Source organism: Periophthalmus magnuspinnatus, chromosome 1 (assembly GCF_009829125.3).
Source record: "Periophthalmus magnuspinnatus isolate fPerMag1 chromosome 1, fPerMag1.2.pri, whole genome shotgun sequence".
Taxonomy (NCBI): Eukaryota; Metazoa; Chordata; class Actinopteri; order Gobiiformes; family Gobiidae; genus Periophthalmus; species Periophthalmus magnuspinnatus.
This window is the reverse complement of record NC_047126.1, coordinates 5,041,961-5,062,039: the sequence shown is the minus strand read 5'-3', so window position 1 is coordinate 5,062,039 and position 20,079 is coordinate 5,041,961. Positions and strand designations below refer to the sequence as shown.

Here is a 20,079-nt window from a genome sequence, read left to right as displayed (position 1 = left end):
AACACTGCAGTACCGCCCCACAGCCACATGGTGCCACTGTTGTATACAGGAGGAGGGGGGCATGGATTGCGGGTCGTTTGACATTGGAGTCCTTCACACTAATCTTTGCAGTGAGCACCTCGCACGTCACTTTATAAGCCCAACATTTAGAGACGGAGCCTGTCAGAACCGGAATTATATTTGAGATGACATACAACCAGTGCTAGTTTTCTTCTGTTTTTGAGTTTATTTGCATATAGAAAGGTTACAAATGAGCATGTCCTCGCTTTAAAAACTTGCCAGACACAGATATGTTTGCAGTTTTTAATGTCAAACTTTTACAGTCATCGTCATACCAAACCATTCACCAAGATCTCGTCCTTCTTGTCATAGCAAATGCAATTAGTTCGTAATGTAAATACGGGAAAGATTCAGCAAAATTAAAAATTAAATTATAAAAAAAAAACAAAGAAAATCTCAGCCAGCCTTGTATAAAACAAACAATTTTTTCAACCATTTTCTCAAGTGCAGATTTTGTAAGCATGCCATAGTCTTGTTCTGGTTCCATATGCCTGGTTTCTACAGTGTAGTTTTAAATCTGTACATGGCTATTAGTTAATAACAGCGTTTATAAGGGGGGATGACAGGCTCACCATGTCCTCCAAGTGTCCTATTAAAAAAGTAGTCTTGATTAGTGCATGGTACATACTGGTGTTCACCGTCTGTCTCCCCTTTTTGTTTTGCAGTAGTAGACCCAAACATATTTAAACGTGCAAGTATAAAAAAAAGTACACACGCCCACACAGATTCATATACAGGAGTTCTGTTTGAGGAGTGGTCGAAAGGTGCTGTAATGAACTGCCATAAAACAGCAGAATATGAAGTCTGATCTCTGCCACTTCTTTTCAAGAGGCAGGGCTGCGTCGAGGGGGGCTTGAGTCTATTCCCAAACTGACGTTGTTTTAGTTTTCTCCGAAGATCTTTCCCGTGGATCCTGCGCGTCACCGTCCATCCGTATATCTACCCTGCTACGTTGTTACTGATTGTTTACTGCCGATTTCTTCTGAGAGTCCGTCAAGTTGAGAGTGCTCGGTAAGCAGCCGCGTTGGAAAGTGAGGGGGCGGGTCTTTTTTTTTGGAGCTACAGGAGGAGTCATCAGTGGAGTGCGTGTGTTCTTAAGGTATATACAATGTAAGCTCATGTATAGAGCGTAACCAGGCGTAGGGAAAATCCTATTCTACGTTGTTCCGAGTTGCCTTCCAGTGTACAGGGACCAAGCAGCAAGAGTTTGTGGCAGTAATAATGCCAAATATTACAATTTACAGTAGTAGCCTAAACATGAAGACAGTAGAAGGATAGCGGACACATTTGAAACTCTTTCTTTGACCTAAATATAACAGTCTGGACCATTTTCTGCCTATTGTCAGAACCAGAAACTCACAAACTAATCATTTTGTTTTGTTGATTCTTTGGCGCGTTATCAGAGATGGCCAAAGAAGCAAATGATTAGCCATCTGGTGCGGTAAAGATCCAATTTTCTGGGACTGGGCACAATGCAAAACCTATATCATTTGAGCTTCTGTGTGTGTATAAAGCGACGAGTGTACGCCTTGACCTTGTATTTTGGTGTCAATCACGCTCCTGGTTAAGTCAAAAGTGAATTATATCTACGCACCTGTTGTCCGCTATTCTTTTACCGTCTTAGAACATTGCTCATGTTTCCTGAGTCTTTTTGCGTCAGCGCGTGCCAAGTCAATTCTCACGTACACCACCTGATCTAAAACAACCAGGTAATGCAAAACGAGACACACTTTTTTTTTACTGGCTCTGGCTCCTCTTTTTCATACCCTCACATTTAAGGGGATCAGGGGGGGAGTCGGAGGAGAAACTGAAACTCGTTAAAACTAGGGGGACGACCTAACCCTATTATCCCCTATCGCACTCCTGATGAAGAGAATTAGTATGGCCTGGATCCACACCCACTCACCAGTGCAGTGCAGCAGAGTGTGTCTGTAGCTGCTGGGAAGGGCGAGATCTGGAGGAGCGCGTTATCTCCACGAGTCAGGAGCAGCCGTCTGGGCGTGCCCGCTGAAAAAAAGGGTCACGGCTCCAACTTTGTGCTGACAACATTGTGTTCTCTCGCCCGTAGCAACCTCCTCACTTTGGGGTGATGGGAAAGTTAAAGAATCCACTGAAGATTGGCTCCATGGCTGCAGTCATCACCTCCATCCCCGTAATAGCTTACAGTGTATCCAAAAACAAAAAACAAAAAAAGAAAGGCATGGGACGGTATCCAAAAAGTGTTGTAAAAAAGGGAGAATGTTCCTTCATGCAAGAGTCCATTTTTATTTATTTTTTTTAATAGATTTGGTTTCTCTATGAGTCCTACTTACAGTATGCAGAGTAGCGCATATTCCCGTGTGGATACAGAGAGATGCCATTGAAATTCCCTTTAATGAAGCCCTACATATCAGTCAGAACGATGAGCGATTATTTAAGTACATTTCGAGTTTAAATATTAGCTGGAGGGTAGCAGGCAAAAATGCTCGAGTTAGTTTTAATTAGGCAATATGTTCAGAGTATGACGGCACATACACGCATGAGGTGAGCAAAGGGAGGGTCCAGTTTCCTCTTATGTGCTAACGTATTCATGTCTGTATGCGTAATGCGTCTGAAGTTACAGCGACGAGGAGTAACATTACGGCCGATACCCGTGGTTTAAATGCTAACCACCAACCTACCGCACCTACCGCCAGCTAACTAACAAGCTAGCTCGATACTGACTGTAAAATATCATGCAAAACTCAAGAGCGGCAGTTATGGAAATGCTCTGACCTCTGTTGTCAATTTTAGCTCAAAAACATTTTACTATTTTTCTACTGCATCTACAATTCCACTTCCTGCACGAAAAATAGCGCTCGTAAACAGGTGCCGGGTTTGAGAGCGTATCTGCTTGTCATAATGTTATTCCCGGTTGGTGTATTTTTCTATTAAGTTAAATGCTCCACTTTGAAGTTATCATGTGTGGACTTGCATTCTAACACGAACTATTTGACTGTATTTGCATGCTCAAGTGTGTACTTGTGTTTGTGTAGGCGTAAGAGTACTACTGGTGACTGTCGTAGTACTTCGGTGTAGTCGGTGGAGTATGTGGTCTATTACACACATATGTACATACTGACCAATCAAGCAGGCCAAAGAAAAACAAACCAAACGCTGCGCTGACACTATGAAACCCTCGTGTCCTTGCTCATGGTACAAAACTATTCACATTGTAGCAGTTTTTTTTTTCAGAATCCTTTGCGTTTTCCGAAGATACCTGATTTTTTCCGGGATCAGCACATTTTTTTCTGTAGTTACTGTACAGCGCCAACACTTTGTTGCTATTTTCATCCAGTACTTAAGACATTGTTCTCACGGGAGTTGCGGCTCTGATTGTTTCACTTTCCCAGTTTGTAGCAATAAAGGTTGATTAGCCATGAGAAAGTTATGTTGTGTTGGTTTTTTTTTGTTTTTTGTAATGAATCCCACCCATAACACTGCTATCAAAGTGTTCTATTTTTACTTAATAAGACCTTGGTGGTGGTGAGCTCATCCAAAGCTGGCATAGTGGTCTCGTCAGAGGCGTTTATAGCTTTTGGATTACTCACTGTCTGTGTTCTTCACTCGGAGCCCTCCTGTTCAAAGGGTCGGACATGCACTGGAATCAGATACACAGAGATGAAGTTGTCCACCTCTACAGATGTTGATAGGATCATGGCCCAGAGGCAGTCAGTAGTTAAAAAATCTTCTTAAGAAAATTAGCTCCTGTCAGTCCATCTGCCTCCTGCTTAAGTGTAAGTGCCTATAAATATTGGTTAGAATCCAAAAGGTTCAGTTTGATACATGAAAAGCTTTCATCTCTGACATTTCACAGCATTAAGAGGCTTCCAGAAGGTGTTTACAGCTTTACTGTCTTAATACTGGCTCTTCACTAAAGTGGTAGTTGCAGGTGATGTGTCGGTCGGGCAGCTTGTCACAGGTACACTTCTCTCCGGGACAGGGTGAGGCAGGATGTGGTCTTGTAGTCCCCTCCTGTTCGGGTTAAGGGTATGACCTCCGGCGCTTCCTGGCTCTCCCCGGCTTCCTCGTCCCCCGGCTGGCGCCTGCCAAAGCCGGCGCTGCTAAACGTGTCGTAGGAGGCGGACGTCATCTTGCGGTTCAGGAGGTTGCGGTTGTGGTCGCCCATGTTTCTGTTGCCTAGCGTGCCGAGGGGATCGCCATTAGCCAAAGGTAACCTCTGGCCCTCTACGCCGACCACCACGCCGGGCTCCGAGCTGCCCGCGCTGCTCTCGCTATCGCTCTCGTGGTGGTTGTTGCCGCGGAGATTGTTGTTGTCGTCCCCCGGTGCGAAGGTGGAGAGCCGCGGGGGGTCGCTGCCGTGGCGCGGTCGGCGAGGGGAGGAGCGTACGGGCATCCAGCAGGTGTCTGAGTGACCGAACTCATCACACTCACGGGTGCACTTCCCGGTGAGGGCCACATCTGGCAGCTGTCTGGCATCTAATAAAGAAAAGAAGATTTGTGAAGTCAAATGAGCCAAATAGATTATACAGTATGTAGACCAAATGAGATTAGAGCAGAGGTGGGAATAATGACTCACTGTTAATCTGTTACAAGTGCGAGGAAAGTGGCCGTCTCTGAGTAGTTTTTCAATATAATACAACTGTAAATAGTACTTTTTGGTGTTGTCAAATTGAATATAGATTTTTATAGACTAAATGTTCCTATTACCAATACAAAACAAATAATATTTCATTTAAACTGTCAGTATTTGGAAAGCCTTATTTATTGGCACACTATGAGTTTTTTTTTTTTTTCTTCTTGAGGTTTATTTTAAAGCCAAACGCTGTCAGCAGAAGCCAGCATGTGTAAGCAAGAAAATATGAATGTCACAGCTTTCTAGATATCGCTGACTCCCGCCCTAAATCGCAAGGGTCACGGTCAAAGTTCAAAGGTCAGATGAACCAAACCGTTTCAGCTGTACAAACCCCCCCATTACTAGTCATTTGAGTGGGATTATTGAATCTTTTGCATAGCTGCATTTACATAGGGGCAATTATAGCTCCCATGGGATGAAGCTTAAACGATCAGTACGTTAATAGAGACCAGCGCGGGTGAACCGGTGGGTTAAGTGTCAGAGGGTATTTGCAACTCTTTCATTCCCGAATCAATATGGACGATAGATTTCTATACAAACTGGGTCCGCTAGGTAAAAAATAAGCACCTCTCGCATACCCTAAACCATCATTTTTAAACGTTTCAAAACTTTTTCAATTTCCTCTTCCTCGGCGAGCTCAGATAAATGCAAGTGAAATCAAATAGGGCAAATAATTATTCAACATAATTATAGCCAGCACAGTGAATTCTCAGTTCAATCCGCCTCTCCATCTGACCATGACCGAAAGTTATTACAGGGCATAACATCTTTAGAACTTTAACATATTGGTGAAAAACTGCATTAAACTGGAAGCGCATGGGCAGAAGTACAGTCTGTCTTAAGGTCAGCGCAACCTTGGCCACTGGCGTCAACCTTTACAATATATATTTTTTTAAATGGCATAGTTGATTTCATTTTAGTTGTGCAAGGAAACGTATTGAATTGTAAATCGTTGTCAAGGCTATGCGTATGGGACACGATAAAAACATTATTTTTAAGGCTTTCGTAAAATGCGTGTAGTTAAGTATGTGCAGTTGAAGTAGCGCTGGAGGTTTTTGATAACTATTTCGAAATGCCAATGAAGAAAACGGATTTTTCTATGTAAAGATATTTCTTCCTCGGGAGACGGGGTCAAACATCTAAAAGGTAAAATTTAATGTCAGTTTATAAGTTCTATGCGATCTAACCAAGGACTGTGGGCGATGCGCGCTCAGTTTGGACCGTTTAATTCTGTATTCAAATCTAAGAAGCCTATTCAAAATGATTAACGATGCAGCTTCACCTCCATTGTAAAACTGTATTAAATTCTGCTCTGAACAAACTACCCGATCCACTTGGTCGTCTGTGAACACAAATTTCACAGTTGCAAAAAGATCCTTGGCCTTTTCTCATTTGGCCTTTTCTTTTCAAACCGTGAGACAATGAAATCAACTCCAGACAGTCTCAAACGGTCTGTACATCTTAATAACAGTACAAAAAATGTGGAAAAAAGCGCATTTTAAATAACCAAGTGTGTCCATATCAGTCTATTTCATTAGTACTGTTCTGTATTTACTGTAAAAAAAACTTGCACGTAACGATTTTTAATATCTGTTTGGACTGTAGGAAACAAACTGTGCTGGAAACGATGACTTTTCTTTGTATTTTACTGCTAATGTTAACGATGAACTAAGTTTTACAATGCAATTGGAATGAAATGTGTATTTTTAATGTGTGCGCACCTGCCCGGGGACTGCAGATGGAAAGTAGCAGTATCTAAATCTGGTGCAACCATCGGATAAAAAAATAATACAGAGAATGTGTACAGCAGATTTTAAGATTAAGTGCGTTGCGTATAACACATTTTAAGTGCGACATATGAATAATGTCAATATAGATAGATAATATTGAAACTCTAAAAGCAAGATTATCCCAAAAGCGACGCTAAATTGCTAAAAACATGACCTGCAATGAGCTAATACCACAATGCAACACTTCTGTAGTTAGATTCTATCAACATCCTGAGGAATAGAAGCCATTTATTCAACCCCCTGTACCTCAAATCTTATCTTAGTGCAGAAAAATAACAAAAAGTTCCTGTCTAGTACAAAGAAAAAGCACCCACTCTCCATATTGACCCCCAAAAAGTATTGTGCAATGTTTCATGTATAAGTTGATATAGTAAGTACGGAGACAAGCGAATATACTGTACACACTATGCACAACTTATACTGTTTCAGCTTTAAAGTCAGAGAATGTGAGTATTTCATAGTATAACCCATTTGTCAAGAAGAAATATTAACACAAATGCATTGGTGTGGAACAAAATGCTGCAGTTTTCCTAAATAGAAAAGACTCCTGAGACATATTTTTCATAAAGGTGTTCGGCGCCGGAGTTACACGCGGCATAAATACACAGTAACTGCAAACCTCTAGACAGCCATTGTTATTACACTCGATGGGTTTTATTAGCTGTTTATGTTGTGTGTTATGTTGTGTGTTATGTTGTGTGTTACGTGGCATATGTGCGTGAAAGCTCTGACCGTTCTCCACATGCTCCTCTTCACCCACGCTGCCCTCTGGAGTGGTCCGCTCGTAGCCCTCCTCAGGCAGGGGTAACGCTCCCAGTCTGGGCCCCGATGAACTCTTGCTGCTGGGCGTCTCGGAGTCCTCCAGGCCGCTGTCGTAGCACCCGCCATCTTGGGCCTGGTTCACCACGGAGAAGGTCACCCGCCGGAGGGTCCCCTACAGGAAAAAATATACAAACACAATATGGGTTTAATCATCCAGGACTTCTAATCTGAGTTGGTAAATCAGAGGGATTAGGCGTATGGGCAGGGCTCATTGGCAAAGACGTGCTAAGATTATCTCCGTGTTCGCCTTGATTATGGGTTTAGCGGCTACAATGCAGGCAATAGTCATGGACCAATCACGGAAGTTTTTGTTTAAAGGTTTAATCCTGGTTACAGATGATTGCAGCAGGATTTTGGGGTTGGTGTGTTTACAAAGCCAACGTCCCTTATTTATTTTCTATTGGACCAGTGCCTGCTGCAGCTTTGTGTAGTCCGCTCTGGTGTAATATAGCGTGCGTGCCACATAAGCAGAGTAACCCGGGTTCAAATCTCCGCCACAGATGGGAATTAAAATAACAAATATATTCACAGATACAGTTCATCTAAAAATGTGTTATCAGCGTTTTCAAGTATTTGTTCTAATCACGACGGTGCTACGGTAAAAGCTTAGAACAAAACTGGATCACAGAACACAGAAAAGCATTAGCAAGATTAAATAGCGTATTAACTGGGCTGTATTTAGTTAATATTGGACCTAAGGTTAATACAAACAGTGCCAATTATTCACAAAAATGAAATAATTACAAAAATAAAATAAAAATAAATAAATAAAATAATAATAATAATAATAAAAATAATAAATAAATAAAATGTTGATAAATATTTACATATACATATATTATAAAAATAAAATAAAATATTGACTTTACAACAATACATGATGTCATCTTTTTCAATACGGTTATTTCATGTTAATCTAAACCACATTTTTGGATGAAACTACTACTTTTAACAAAACAGTGCATTTATTTAAACCCAAAATGTGTGCAGTTTCTTCTATTTTTGCTACAGATACAATTCTTGAAAAAAAAAGTATTTTAATTATTATTTTATTATTGCCTGGACACGTGGATAGAAAACACCTTGAGCTGATTTCTTCTGAAACCCTCCGGGCTCCATTGAAATAACAGAATCTTAATGTTCACAGACGGTGCCAACAGTGGGCAGCTAGTAACGCTATAAATGCTACTATCACTGGCATCTCCTAGTACTTCTATAGTCACTAACTCAACACCATAGGCTTTATAAAGAAATGGACGTCAGCCATAATGGTTCCGTCAAATGAAGCTCATCACCCATGTATTTTGAGAATCGTCGTACACTTGAATCTTTTGGAATGACATACTCTTGTTTGTGAATGGAAAGCTTAATACAGACCTACAACCTATACTTTTTGGTGTCTTCAAAAAATATATTTTAGCAAAAAAAAATAAATAAATAAAATGTCTTAAACCTAATCCTAATCCTATCCAAATATTATATCCATTGTTGCTCTAGCTAAAAATCCAAACGTGTTGTATTTCAGTCCTTTTATCCTCCTATACAAATTATTTAAACTATAGTATTGCACAAACCCAAAAGCCTTAAACAAAATCTGGCTCTGCAGAATTCAAAATATAAAATGTAATTGTATTTATTTATTTTTTTTGTATATATTTGTTTAATACATAATGCAGTGTTATTGTTATATCATTGTATATTTCAATAAAAAAATAATACTAAAAAATTCAACCGGGAGTATCATAGCAACCAAAGAGCCAATCCAGAACAAGGCTGTTGAAGGGCGCATAGCAACGCTGTCAATCAAATCTGTTGCTAACGCTATCGGGAGTGACTTCAAGGAAAGACGGTGCCCGATTCGTCTGTTATTAACGTTCATATTTTGATTTAAAGACACAATCGTGAAATAAAAATACCGGGATCATGTAGAGCGGGTTAATATGAACATTTTAAAAGCAAAATGATAAGTCTGAGAGCAGTCGATGGAGCCGGAAGCGCGCCCTTGCTATTAGCAGGTTAGCTATGTCCATTTATATATACAGTCTATGCTCACCCCTCACTTTGCACTTTACCTGCTGAAATCTACGAGTACAAATGAGCAGATCTCGTTAGGTCTTTTACATGAGACAAGAGGGAGAAACAAAATACTCACAGAAAGTCCATAATACAGTGTGATGGGGGGAGAATATGAGAGAGAGTTAAGTGACTCCATCTCGCCTGGAGGGACCACTCTGCACCGGGACGCCTATTTCTATAAAACACCCCCCCAATCTTTCCACTAATTTATCTGGGGAAGTTACGGTCCTGCTAATTTAGATCAGCTTTGAAACATGCTGCATATAGACTCGTTTTAAAGGAACAGCGGATAGCCTTGATAAAATATAACCTATTTTACACCAAATCCAATCATGTACGCAACGTTTCACGACACCACCAGTCAAAAGTTTGGACTCACCAGCTCAGTCAGTGTTTTTTTTTTTTTTTCTTTTTCTTACAACTTTCTACATTTTATATGCATACGGAAGACATCAGACATCATATGAAGTAAGATATATGGAATTATGTAGTAAAGAAAAAGTAAAAAGCAAATAACTCCGCTAAATATTTAAAAACACACTTTATATTCAGACTCTCAAAGTTGCCACCCTTTGCTTTGTATATTTAATATTTAGTTGAGTAAAAAAAGTTGAATACTAAATATTTTTAAAGCAATGGGTGACGGATTTGAGAATTTTAATATAAAAAATATAAAACTTTGCCTTTTTGTCTTTGCTGCATAATTCCATATATCTTACTTCATATATTTGATGTTTTCTATATGTAAATAAAATGTAGAAAGTAGCCAAAATGAAGAAAAAAAAAAAAAAACACTAAGTGAGAGGATGTGCCCAAACTTTTGACTAAAATAAAACTGAGATTTCAACGTTTCATGCCATATTTAAAGCCGATCTATGAAACTTTTCTAGTGGTGGACCCGTTATCTGCTTGTCAACATGGAAATATTATTGCTTTATTCATTTTTTTTTGCAATAAACTTCTCTGTAACCATGGAAACAAGCAGGCGTCAACGTCAGAGCAAGGTGCAGATCTGCGGAGAGGCGATCCCGCTCACTGTTAGAATGTACGTTGGTTTAGTCCTGAGTCAATCCGGGTTTAGGTCCAGATTTAGTCCCACTTCTGTCCGAATTTTGACTTACTACTTTTGCTTTTATTTCAACTATGACCATGATTATCTCACTAAAACTTCCAACTTCCATATACACCAGTACAATTCAATTACATTCAATTCATTTTTATTTATGTAGGACATTTAAAAACAACTTAATCTGACCAAAGTGCTTCAGAAAAAAGTCAAGAAAATAATAACACATGGGAAAATAACAACAAAACGGCAACATATACTTGTGTAGCTCTTATTAAATGCCAGGGAGAAGAGATTGGCTTTCAGTCTAATCTTAAACTGCATTAAAGACCGAGAGGATCTGACAGGGAGAGGGCGCTGTTCCATAGTCTGGGCCTCAGTCACCTCTGATCCTGAGCCCCGTTTTGGGCACAGCCAACAAGAACTAGTCAGCTGACAGTTCATTTTATTTGAATTGGTAAATGCAACCGGCGTTTATCTTATTTTGTTCGGGCCCAGCTATAAAAACAATTCACATAATGAGGTTTAACAAGACAAGAGAGCAGAGGTACACAAGCTCATCAATTAGGAAGAGGAGAAAATGAACTGAGAGCTTCCGTCTGCTGGCACTTCTTAACAGTTGAGGGAAAGTTAGTGTGACAGCGGGGGACTGTGGGTACAAACACTGGTGGCGTGAAATGTATTAGAGATGATGCAGAAGCCAGCCGTTCCACGAAGCTCCTCTTGTTACTGCCTTTATAATGCTCTATAGAGGCCCGTGTATTTTTAGAGCAACCGCTAACAAGGAGATGATTCAACCTATTTCCAAGTACCGTGGCGCAATATTGAGAATAGAACATGACAAAGTATTTGAGACTTGAAACATGAAGCGCGTTAGACGTTACACGAGGCCCTATACGACGTTTTTCCCCCCACGTATTTGAGCGAAAAACTGCACGGACTACAGATATATTACATAAGCGGCCCTTGAGATCAAAATAAACCCGCGGCGTGGTGTCTGCGTCTAATTAGAAGGCGTTTTTAATGTCCGATAATGAGGAAGTACGTGTTTGCATGCTAGTTGTTGTCAGTTTTGGGTGTTTTTGAGTTGCGGAAAGCGCTAATTAACTCATTACGGTGATTTATTAGGATTTTAACCATTTTAAACTAGTCCTGTGTGCACATTTCTTTTCACGTTTTTTAGCAAAGTACAAATCTGGTATAGCATCTTTAATTGTACTGCGTGAAAGAAAATAGTTGTACGGCCATGATCAAACGCATGCCGCCCCCCTAGCGACCGCAGTTGCTAGGTATAAGAATAATAAGTCAAAGATGAATGCATGGCTGACTGGTTTGTTTTGGTAGAGCCGTTCACTATCAAACTATCATTATAGTTTATATATTTCCCGTTGTCAGATAGAGCCCTTTCCTCAAAGGACCTTCAGCTTTCCGTTACAAGGTTTTATATCCCCATATTTTGATGTTGTCTCTCATCTCTAATATTATTTGATACGGAACTGCCTCTGTGCCATCATGGGGGATTTAGTATAATACAAACGCCACATATGTCTGTCAGTTTTTCAAGAAAATACAAAAACAAAACAATTCCACGAGTGAATGAGATTAGGATTGAGGATTTGGGGATTACCATATGAATGTAAATCCAGAGTGTATCGCTATGGGACCTGTTCTGATTGACAGCAGTTGAGTTTTCCAATATCTGAAGCATGGTGCTAGTTACAGCTTGCACCTTCCTATTACAGAGTATATTGGTTCAGGCATGATTCGATCTAATTCAATTGAACTCAAACCCCTTATCTCCAGGCCAGATAGTCTATGTTGTTTTGCTCTTCTCTTAACTGTCAACTGTTAAAAATACCAGCACCACCACTACTAAAAACAGTCACTTCTACTTGCATTTGCTGCTTCTGCTTTTAAATGAAGGTACTTTTATACCTTAAGTTCATTAGCAGGACCCTAACGTATTTACACAACCCGGTCTCTTCTTTTTTCGTTCAGATTACGCACCCCTCCTTCCCGCTCTCCCGCTTTTTTCAGCTTCTCATTCCTTCTATCTTTCAGGTACGAGGGGGATACAAAGCCCCAGAGCCAATCGCCCCCTCAGAAACCCTGAACCGATACCACTTTCTCTGAAACATCTTCATACATAATACATGTTTACGCTGCACTCTGACGGTGTGGTTCTTGCTCGGTGCAGTTAAAAAACGAGACTAGAGCAACGACTTTTACCACTATGACTACTTCCACGTGTTTATATCGTCATTGCAACTGTAAATTCTATATTATCGCGTTTTTATATAGCGCTTTTCCACCTTCAAAGCCAAGGAACCACTCACGCATTCACACACATTTATACACCGGAGTACACAGACACTGGCGACGAAGCGGGTTAAGTGTTTTGCCCAAGGACACAACGACGGCATTCATCTGTGGGACTGTGTATTTGACTGCTCAACCAATGATGTTCTTTTTTTTTTCTTAATGTCAAGAGCGAGAATCGAACCACCAACCTTCGGATCAGTGGAGTATCAGCCGAATACTCTGATCTACTGTCGCATTTATTTGGAGACGAACTTGTCCTAAATTAATCTGCTTAGGTAAAATACTTAAGTACTAGTTTTAAAAAAGTACTGTATTTTCCGGAGTATGAGTCGCACCAGCCAAAAAATGCATAATAATGAAGAAAAAAACCCCAAATAATTCACATATAAGTCGCATCTGAGTATAAGTCGCACCCCTGGCCAAACTATGAAAAGAAGTGCGACTTATAGTCCAGAAAATACAGTACTACAGTTTTATTTCTCTTACGGATGGGGGTTAAATGGTTAAAGTACAAATGCATTACTACTGCTACTTCTACTATGACTTCTACTTGGCACCACTAATGTTACTACCACTGGAAATAGTTGCATAGTATAAATGTCTGTGTAATCCCTCAGTCGTCCAGGTCAGGGCTTTTACTATAGTATAAATGCTACTAAAGTTACTTCCTAAACAATCCTATCGCTACTATTACTTCTACTTGTGCTGGCGCTACTTCTAAACTGCCCCTCAAGGATAAAGTTATCTTGATTTTATGCTTTTTGCTGTACTTTATACACATCTTTTCCAAAGCTCCCTGCATAAGACTTGCACGTGACCAACTCCTCAATGTCTAAAAGTAATGCGTACTTGGAAAACTTTAAACTACTACTGTATACTGCATAGTGCTTCTAACATATTAATCAGAGACGGCCCCATCTTTGCGTTATTATTTAAGTAGTTCTCTCGCACATTTCTTTCCATTCCTCCTGCTCCAGCCCAGTCAGCTTTATGATGCTCCGATCGATACTATGTCCTTGACCTCATTATGGGTCTCTAGTCTTTCCCACACAGACTTTTATCGACCCATAACTCCTCCACCGTCCACCCCCTTTTCCCCCCACGTTTTCACTGCAACATTTAAACTTTTCTACCTCGAATCCAACTCTACAGGGATGCACAGCGATCAGGTTAGCATCATAGACGTGTATATATGAATGGACATAGCTAACACGCTAGCCGCCGCGTTGCAAATAGAAAGCGATCATGGGCGCGCTTCCGACTCTATCGACGCATGTGTTTTGACTGTGCAACAAGGTGTCACAATTTTGGGACGCTTTGGGCAAGGAAATGGAGAAAATATTTAGCTACACATTACCAAGAACATGCATAACGATGTATTTTGGGCTAACCACTGAAGCACACTTCCCAAAAAAGCACTAGTATTTATTCAAGATATTATTGGCAGCATCAAAAAAAGCCATTACCCGCAAATGGCATAAGGAAGATCCCCCTACGCTCGGCAACTGGAAGGACATTGCGGAAGAAATTTGAGTTATGGAGAGGCTAACATATATTCTACGGTTACAAAAATATCAAGAACACTGGGAAACTAGATACTGTATTTAAATGACAGCTGACTAATTGTTCACTGTTATTTTGTTATGTTTTGGTATTTTTGTTTGAAACCAATAAAATATAAGTAAAAAAAAAAAGAAAAACTTCCTGCCTCTCTCTCTGTAACTGCTGCAGTGTCATCATTTTGTTCTTAAAATGTTCATATTAACCAGTTCTACATGATCCTGGTATTTTTAGTTCGCTATTGTGTCTGATAATGGACCAATGAGGTGCCTTCTTTCCCTGAGGTCCCAGGATTGATTGACAGTAGTGCTAAGCTAAGTGCTAAGGGCGTCACCTTCATCAGCCTCGCTCCTGATTGGCTCTTCGGTTGCTATGATACTCGCGATCGGATTTCCAAATAAGGAATTCGCCTCCAAATTCATCCCCATAACCGCTAGCCTCGACGAGCTTCATTTGACTGGAGCCGAACGCCGTGGGTGACGTCAAACTCCCTCAGTCCACTTTTTTATACAGCCTATGGTTAGCGTACGAGCCTTTCACTACGAAGGCCACGGGATCAATCCCCAGCAAGAAAATGGATTTGTGTTTTTCCGTGGTCCCAATCTAAACATACATGCGTTCAGAACATTCAGAACAAGCAAAGTCCCTGCGCATACTGGGACTGTGAGATTATGACAGAATATAACAGCGCAATTAACTGGTAATTGTCAGGAGTGTTGGGATAGTAACCACTAATGTCCTAATGAAGAGAAGTGTGAGGCTGTGAGTGAATGAATTACTGCAGTGGTGTCAGTGCAGTACTCCTTGGTCGTAAAGTAGGTCATATCTATATACAGTACATTCTTTTTGGAGCTAATCCCATATTAAAGAATTATTATGACTGTCATTCTCTTAACAGGAAAGATAAAACGTAAGGAAAACACAGGGGAGTAGACGTGGAAATGGGTCTGTTGTCCTAGACCCCCAGGTTTTAGGACCCCAAAGTTGTATCTTCATCCTATTAATTTCTATCAGAGCGGGGCCCGTGTGAAGCTTCTTACCCCAGGCCCTGAAATCTCTGTTTACGCGCCTGGTAAAATGTTTGTTTTTATTTTATTGGCTGTTGAATGTTGTAACTTAAACGCTTTCAGTCTTTCCGCAGCGATCCATTGTGAAGCATGTTCCATTGCGTGAACATTTCCACACAATACACATTATAAAGCGCTTTTTAATCTTCAAGACACTCAAAGCTCTTAACATCATTCATACTCACTCATAGACCAGTGTACGCGGACACTGGGGGCGAGGTTCATCTGTAGGAGCTAGAATAAACACCGCTCTGTCAATGGCGCGTACATCGAGAACGGGATTCGAACCGCCGACCTTGGGATCAATGGACAAACGCTGTACCTCAACTAAGCCACTATACCCGATGTGTTTCAAGTAGTAAAAAAAACATCTGTCTGCAACTAATTATAAAATGTGTTTTATCTCTCTGGCCTCTGAAAGTTGTGAAACATGCTTATAAACTCATCACAAGGAATAATTAAGATGCTAGGAACACGCTAATTAACAAAGTGAGGACTAAGATTGGACCGCCGCAAATGAACTAGTTCTGTTCTTTTTCACATTTTAACACGGTATAAATCAAGTAGGCCACAGCGTCTTTATGTCTTGGCTGTTTTTTAACTGAATACGTGTTTATACCTAGCTGGCACTGAACTACACGTACACACACGTACGCGAAAAAACGAAAAAAAAGTCTGGCGGTATTGCTGTATCGCGGGTTTTGCACACGTTGGGTAATCTTACATCGATCTTACCTAAATCATAGCGTTTCTCAGACTAGTTCACACCTTCTCTTTCATGTCCGGATATTTTTGTTAAGCTTTAAAAATGGCCTCTTTTGTGTTCTACCTCTGTTTTCTTCCCCGCATTCCTCACTTCTTTTTCTTTTCATTGATGTTTTTTCACTCGATTCACAAAGTGCGTTTTGTTTGTGCGCGCGTGTGTGTAAACTGGTTTCCTATTATTTGCTTGAGCTGTTGCAATTAAGATAGATGCTATGTCCCGAATGCTGAAATACATACAGACACATGAGAACAGGGATGTGATAGTAGCCGGCTCACACCCACTCACACGCTTGAATTGGCTGAGGTCCACTTGGGCCTATGAATTCATGGCTGTTGGAATATTAATTGGGTTTGACGGAGGACATAAAATACCCTCCCCTTAATCTGACACGGACCATTACGGTTCAACACTGACATGGGAGCTGCAGTCATCGCGCGCACTTGTATGGTAACGTGAGTGCGTTTGCGTGAGTGCGTTTGCGTGGGTGCGGGACAAACAGCCTACGGTGGAATACAGTACTGTCAGGCTAAAAGATTCAAACCTGGTGGGAGTTTTTCTGCTACCGCTGCTGCTCCTACATGTGCTGTGGCGTTTACCTTAAGCCTTAAATGACACAAAATTGACTCTTGTGAGCTTTCAGACATGTTTATAATTGTTACCTGCTCAAAAACAGACCTGGAGTTGTGTTTTGTTTCTTTTATTATTAGCCTGTCTACGTCTCTAAAGCTGAAAATGCTCCGTTCTACCTTGTGATGTCATGAAGTGGTAGTTTTCAAGTTAAAACCAAATTATCTGAATGATTCTCGTGAAGGTGTGTGGAGTTTTAAAACACAGTGGAGCACTTCCTGTATTACTGCATGACATCACAAGGTGGAACAGGGTATGCAGAGTTTGTGTGATTTTTGTGAATGAAACAAAAGAAAACTCAGGTCTGTTTGTGACGAGGAAACAACATTATAACAGATCAGAAAATAGCATAATATGGCCTCTTTAATTACTACTATTCGTCATTAATACTATGTAACTTTTCTGGAGTGAGGTTCACCGCCCACTTGTGTCCATGGAGATGATATATATGATATATCGCTTTACCTCTGTATGGCATTAAACTTATTTATATCCATAATTCAGTAACTTGACCTGGTGTAGGTGTAGCTGTCTCCATGGAGATATACTTTTATATGATACTATGGCGATAACACATGATACTACAGCAATAACATCCCCACTGAGACAAGCAGACAGTAACGACTACAACCAGGGGAGAAATTTGGGGGCCCAGAACTGCCCCCACATCACAAGCCTCCTTCTATTAATTTGTATTAGAGAGGGGCCCATATATGTGAGGCTTTTTGCCCTGACTAAAAGTACTACATCACTACTCCCGTCCTGCTGTGGGCCCCTCTCTGTCCCTTAGTTGAGTGGGTCTTGGCCCTAAAGACATGAACTCTTTCTGTAAATGGATGTGCATTAGTCCTGGACACATCTGCAGCCTGTCTGTCTTGATATAGTCCTGCTTTAGTCCTGCTTTTATCCGGGTTTAATCCAGGTTTAATCCAGGTTTAGTCCTGATTTTATCCTGGTTTTATCCTGGTTTTATCCTGGTTTTATCCTGGTTCAGTCCCGGTTCAGTCCCGGTTCAGTCCTGGTTCAGTCCTGGTTTTATCCTGGTTCAGTCCTGGTTTTATCCTGGTTTTATCCTGGTTTAGTCCATGGGAGTGGATCTCTCCTTCACTCTGGTTCTCCTCGAGGTTTCTCTTTTTCCCAATGTTTTTTTTTTTTTTTTTTTTTAGCTTTTCCTTACCGAGAAGGAGGAGGGTCTCAGTTCTGTGACACTTCTCCATCTTCTTCTTGTTTTCTGCAGATTAATTTGCTCATCTGTTTCTGTTTCATTGTTGATTTTCTAACTTTCTGTTGGCTAAATTAATTCTTATTTTCAGCCCGAAGAGGCGACTACTGTTGTGACTTTGGGCTTTACAAAAATAAACTGAACTGAATTAAAAAAAATACTACTACAACTACTACTACTACTAATACTACTACTACTACTACAAAATGTCCTCAAGAGCTACCTACATTATCACACTAACGATCTCTATTCCATGGCATTATCTATTTATATTTATCTACTATTATTAAAGCCAGCACTACTGTTTCAACTACTACTACTACTACTACTACTACAGGTATATAGAGCTACAATAAAGTGTTCTCAAGCCCTACCGACCGCATCACACCAAAAACCTTCACACCCTGTCAAAACGTATTCACATAAGTAAGGATTGTGTGTAAAGACAAACCATCCCGGGAGTTTTCACTGAACAGTTGTGAAGCAGAAGCGGTCTATCTATTTCCCCCCACAAAGAAAAGTGTAACATCGAATCATGCTGAAGATCTCTGTTCCACGGCATCCACGTTTGAACTATTAACAGTATTGTAATTAACACGGCACTAGCCAAGAACAAGCCTGATCAGATGTGACAGGGCGAAAAAGTGGAGCGAGACATTTAGGAACAGCACCCTGGCCTTTTAAAAATAGAGTCATTATTTCAGGCTCCATAAAGCTCCGGCTTCCACATCCTCACGGCCCCACTGAGATTTCCATGTCATGCTCCGTTGCGCCGCTATATGCCCGCTGTCTATACGGGCGGGAATTTTAGTTGTGAAGTTCAAACGCTGAAAATAATCGTAACCGTGTGAGCTCTTGTGCTGCGTTGTCTAAATGAGGCAGAGGAGAATTCAAAATAAACACAAATACTCAAGTAAAAGTTCCAAACAGGAGTGGACAGCGGGACAGTTACGTTTCATGCGTCACTTACCAGTTTTAAAGCAGACTTATCGTGCTCGTGTCTGCTGTATCATTATAATCTACGACACCCGTGGGTCACTGTTATAATCTGCACATTTTACATCTAAAACGACTTAATAAAATTAAACTGCGGGGCCCGATGGGAGCTGACGTCGCCGTAAACATCGTCACAACTAAGAGCCGTGGAGCTGTCGGCCTCTTCTAAGCAGAGCCGCAGATCACACTAGAGCAGCAGATTGAATTTAATTTGGACCGAAATGACTACGCGGTGCTGCCGAATCGTAAGCATATCATCGATTAAGAAAATAAAACTGAAAAACAAAGTGCGTACGTCACATTGGGCGTGTAACGGTGAAAACTGTGAAAACTTCGAGCGGGTAAATGAGAAGGAAACAACTGTAAGATGGTTAGAAGCTCTGAAAAGTTTTGCAAAATAGGTCTGCTTTAAGTAACAATTTAGAACTAGTAACTGAATACGTTTTAGGCATATAACTACAAATTTTCAGTGCTCTTTCCCTGTTCACTTCCAAAATTCACTTCCAAAATTGAAGAACGAAGTTGGTACGTCACAGTATCGGTGAAAACGGAGGTTGATCGTCAATATGGTGTCTTGAAAATAAGCGATTAAAGATGACTCAAACGTGCACGGATCACTTCAAAAAACAACTTTGAGACGGAAACAGCGGTAAGACGGTTGAAAGCTCTGAGACGTTGATTTTGCGAAATAGATCTGCTTTAAGTAACAATTTAGAACTAGTTATCGAATAAATTTTAGCCACGTAACTGTACTTTTACTTGTAACTGTAATTTTCAGTACTCTTTCCACCATTGGATACTAATACTTCAAACCAAATGAGTGTATTCACATTAAGAAACCTCATTTTAAGTGTAAAATAAATGCTTTTGATATCGTTTGATTCTCCAACTATGGATGCTGCTAATGCTAATATTTCACTTGTTAGACCCGTTCACTTCCACCTACCCAGTTCCTGTTTGGACACTGTCTTTGAACCCATGTGCAAAACACCTCCTTTATGTGAGTCTGGCTAAAAAAAAAAAAGTACAAAGACCAAACACAACAACGTCAGAGTTTATCACTAAATCACAGTACAACTCTTACAAACGT

The 20,079-nt window shown here is 40.5% G+C and overlaps 1 protein-coding gene across 1 annotated transcript in view; it reads right to left on the bottom strand.

Moving 5' to 3' along the window:
- Window positions 1-246: 246 nt before the first annotated feature.
- Window positions 247-20,079, bottom strand: part of pcdh7a (protocadherin 7a) — an 85,275-nt gene continuing 65,442 nt past the window's right edge. Inside the window, exons 4-5 of the mRNA XM_033972999.2 lie at window positions 7,198-7,399; window positions 247-4,518 (exon numbers count right to left, since the gene is read on the bottom strand). Of these exons, the coding sequence (XP_033828890.1) occupies window positions 3,995-4,518; window positions 7,198-7,399 (726 nt within the window). The 3' untranslated portion in view covers window positions 247-3,994. The remainder of the gene's footprint in view (window positions 4,519-7,197; window positions 7,400-20,079) is intronic.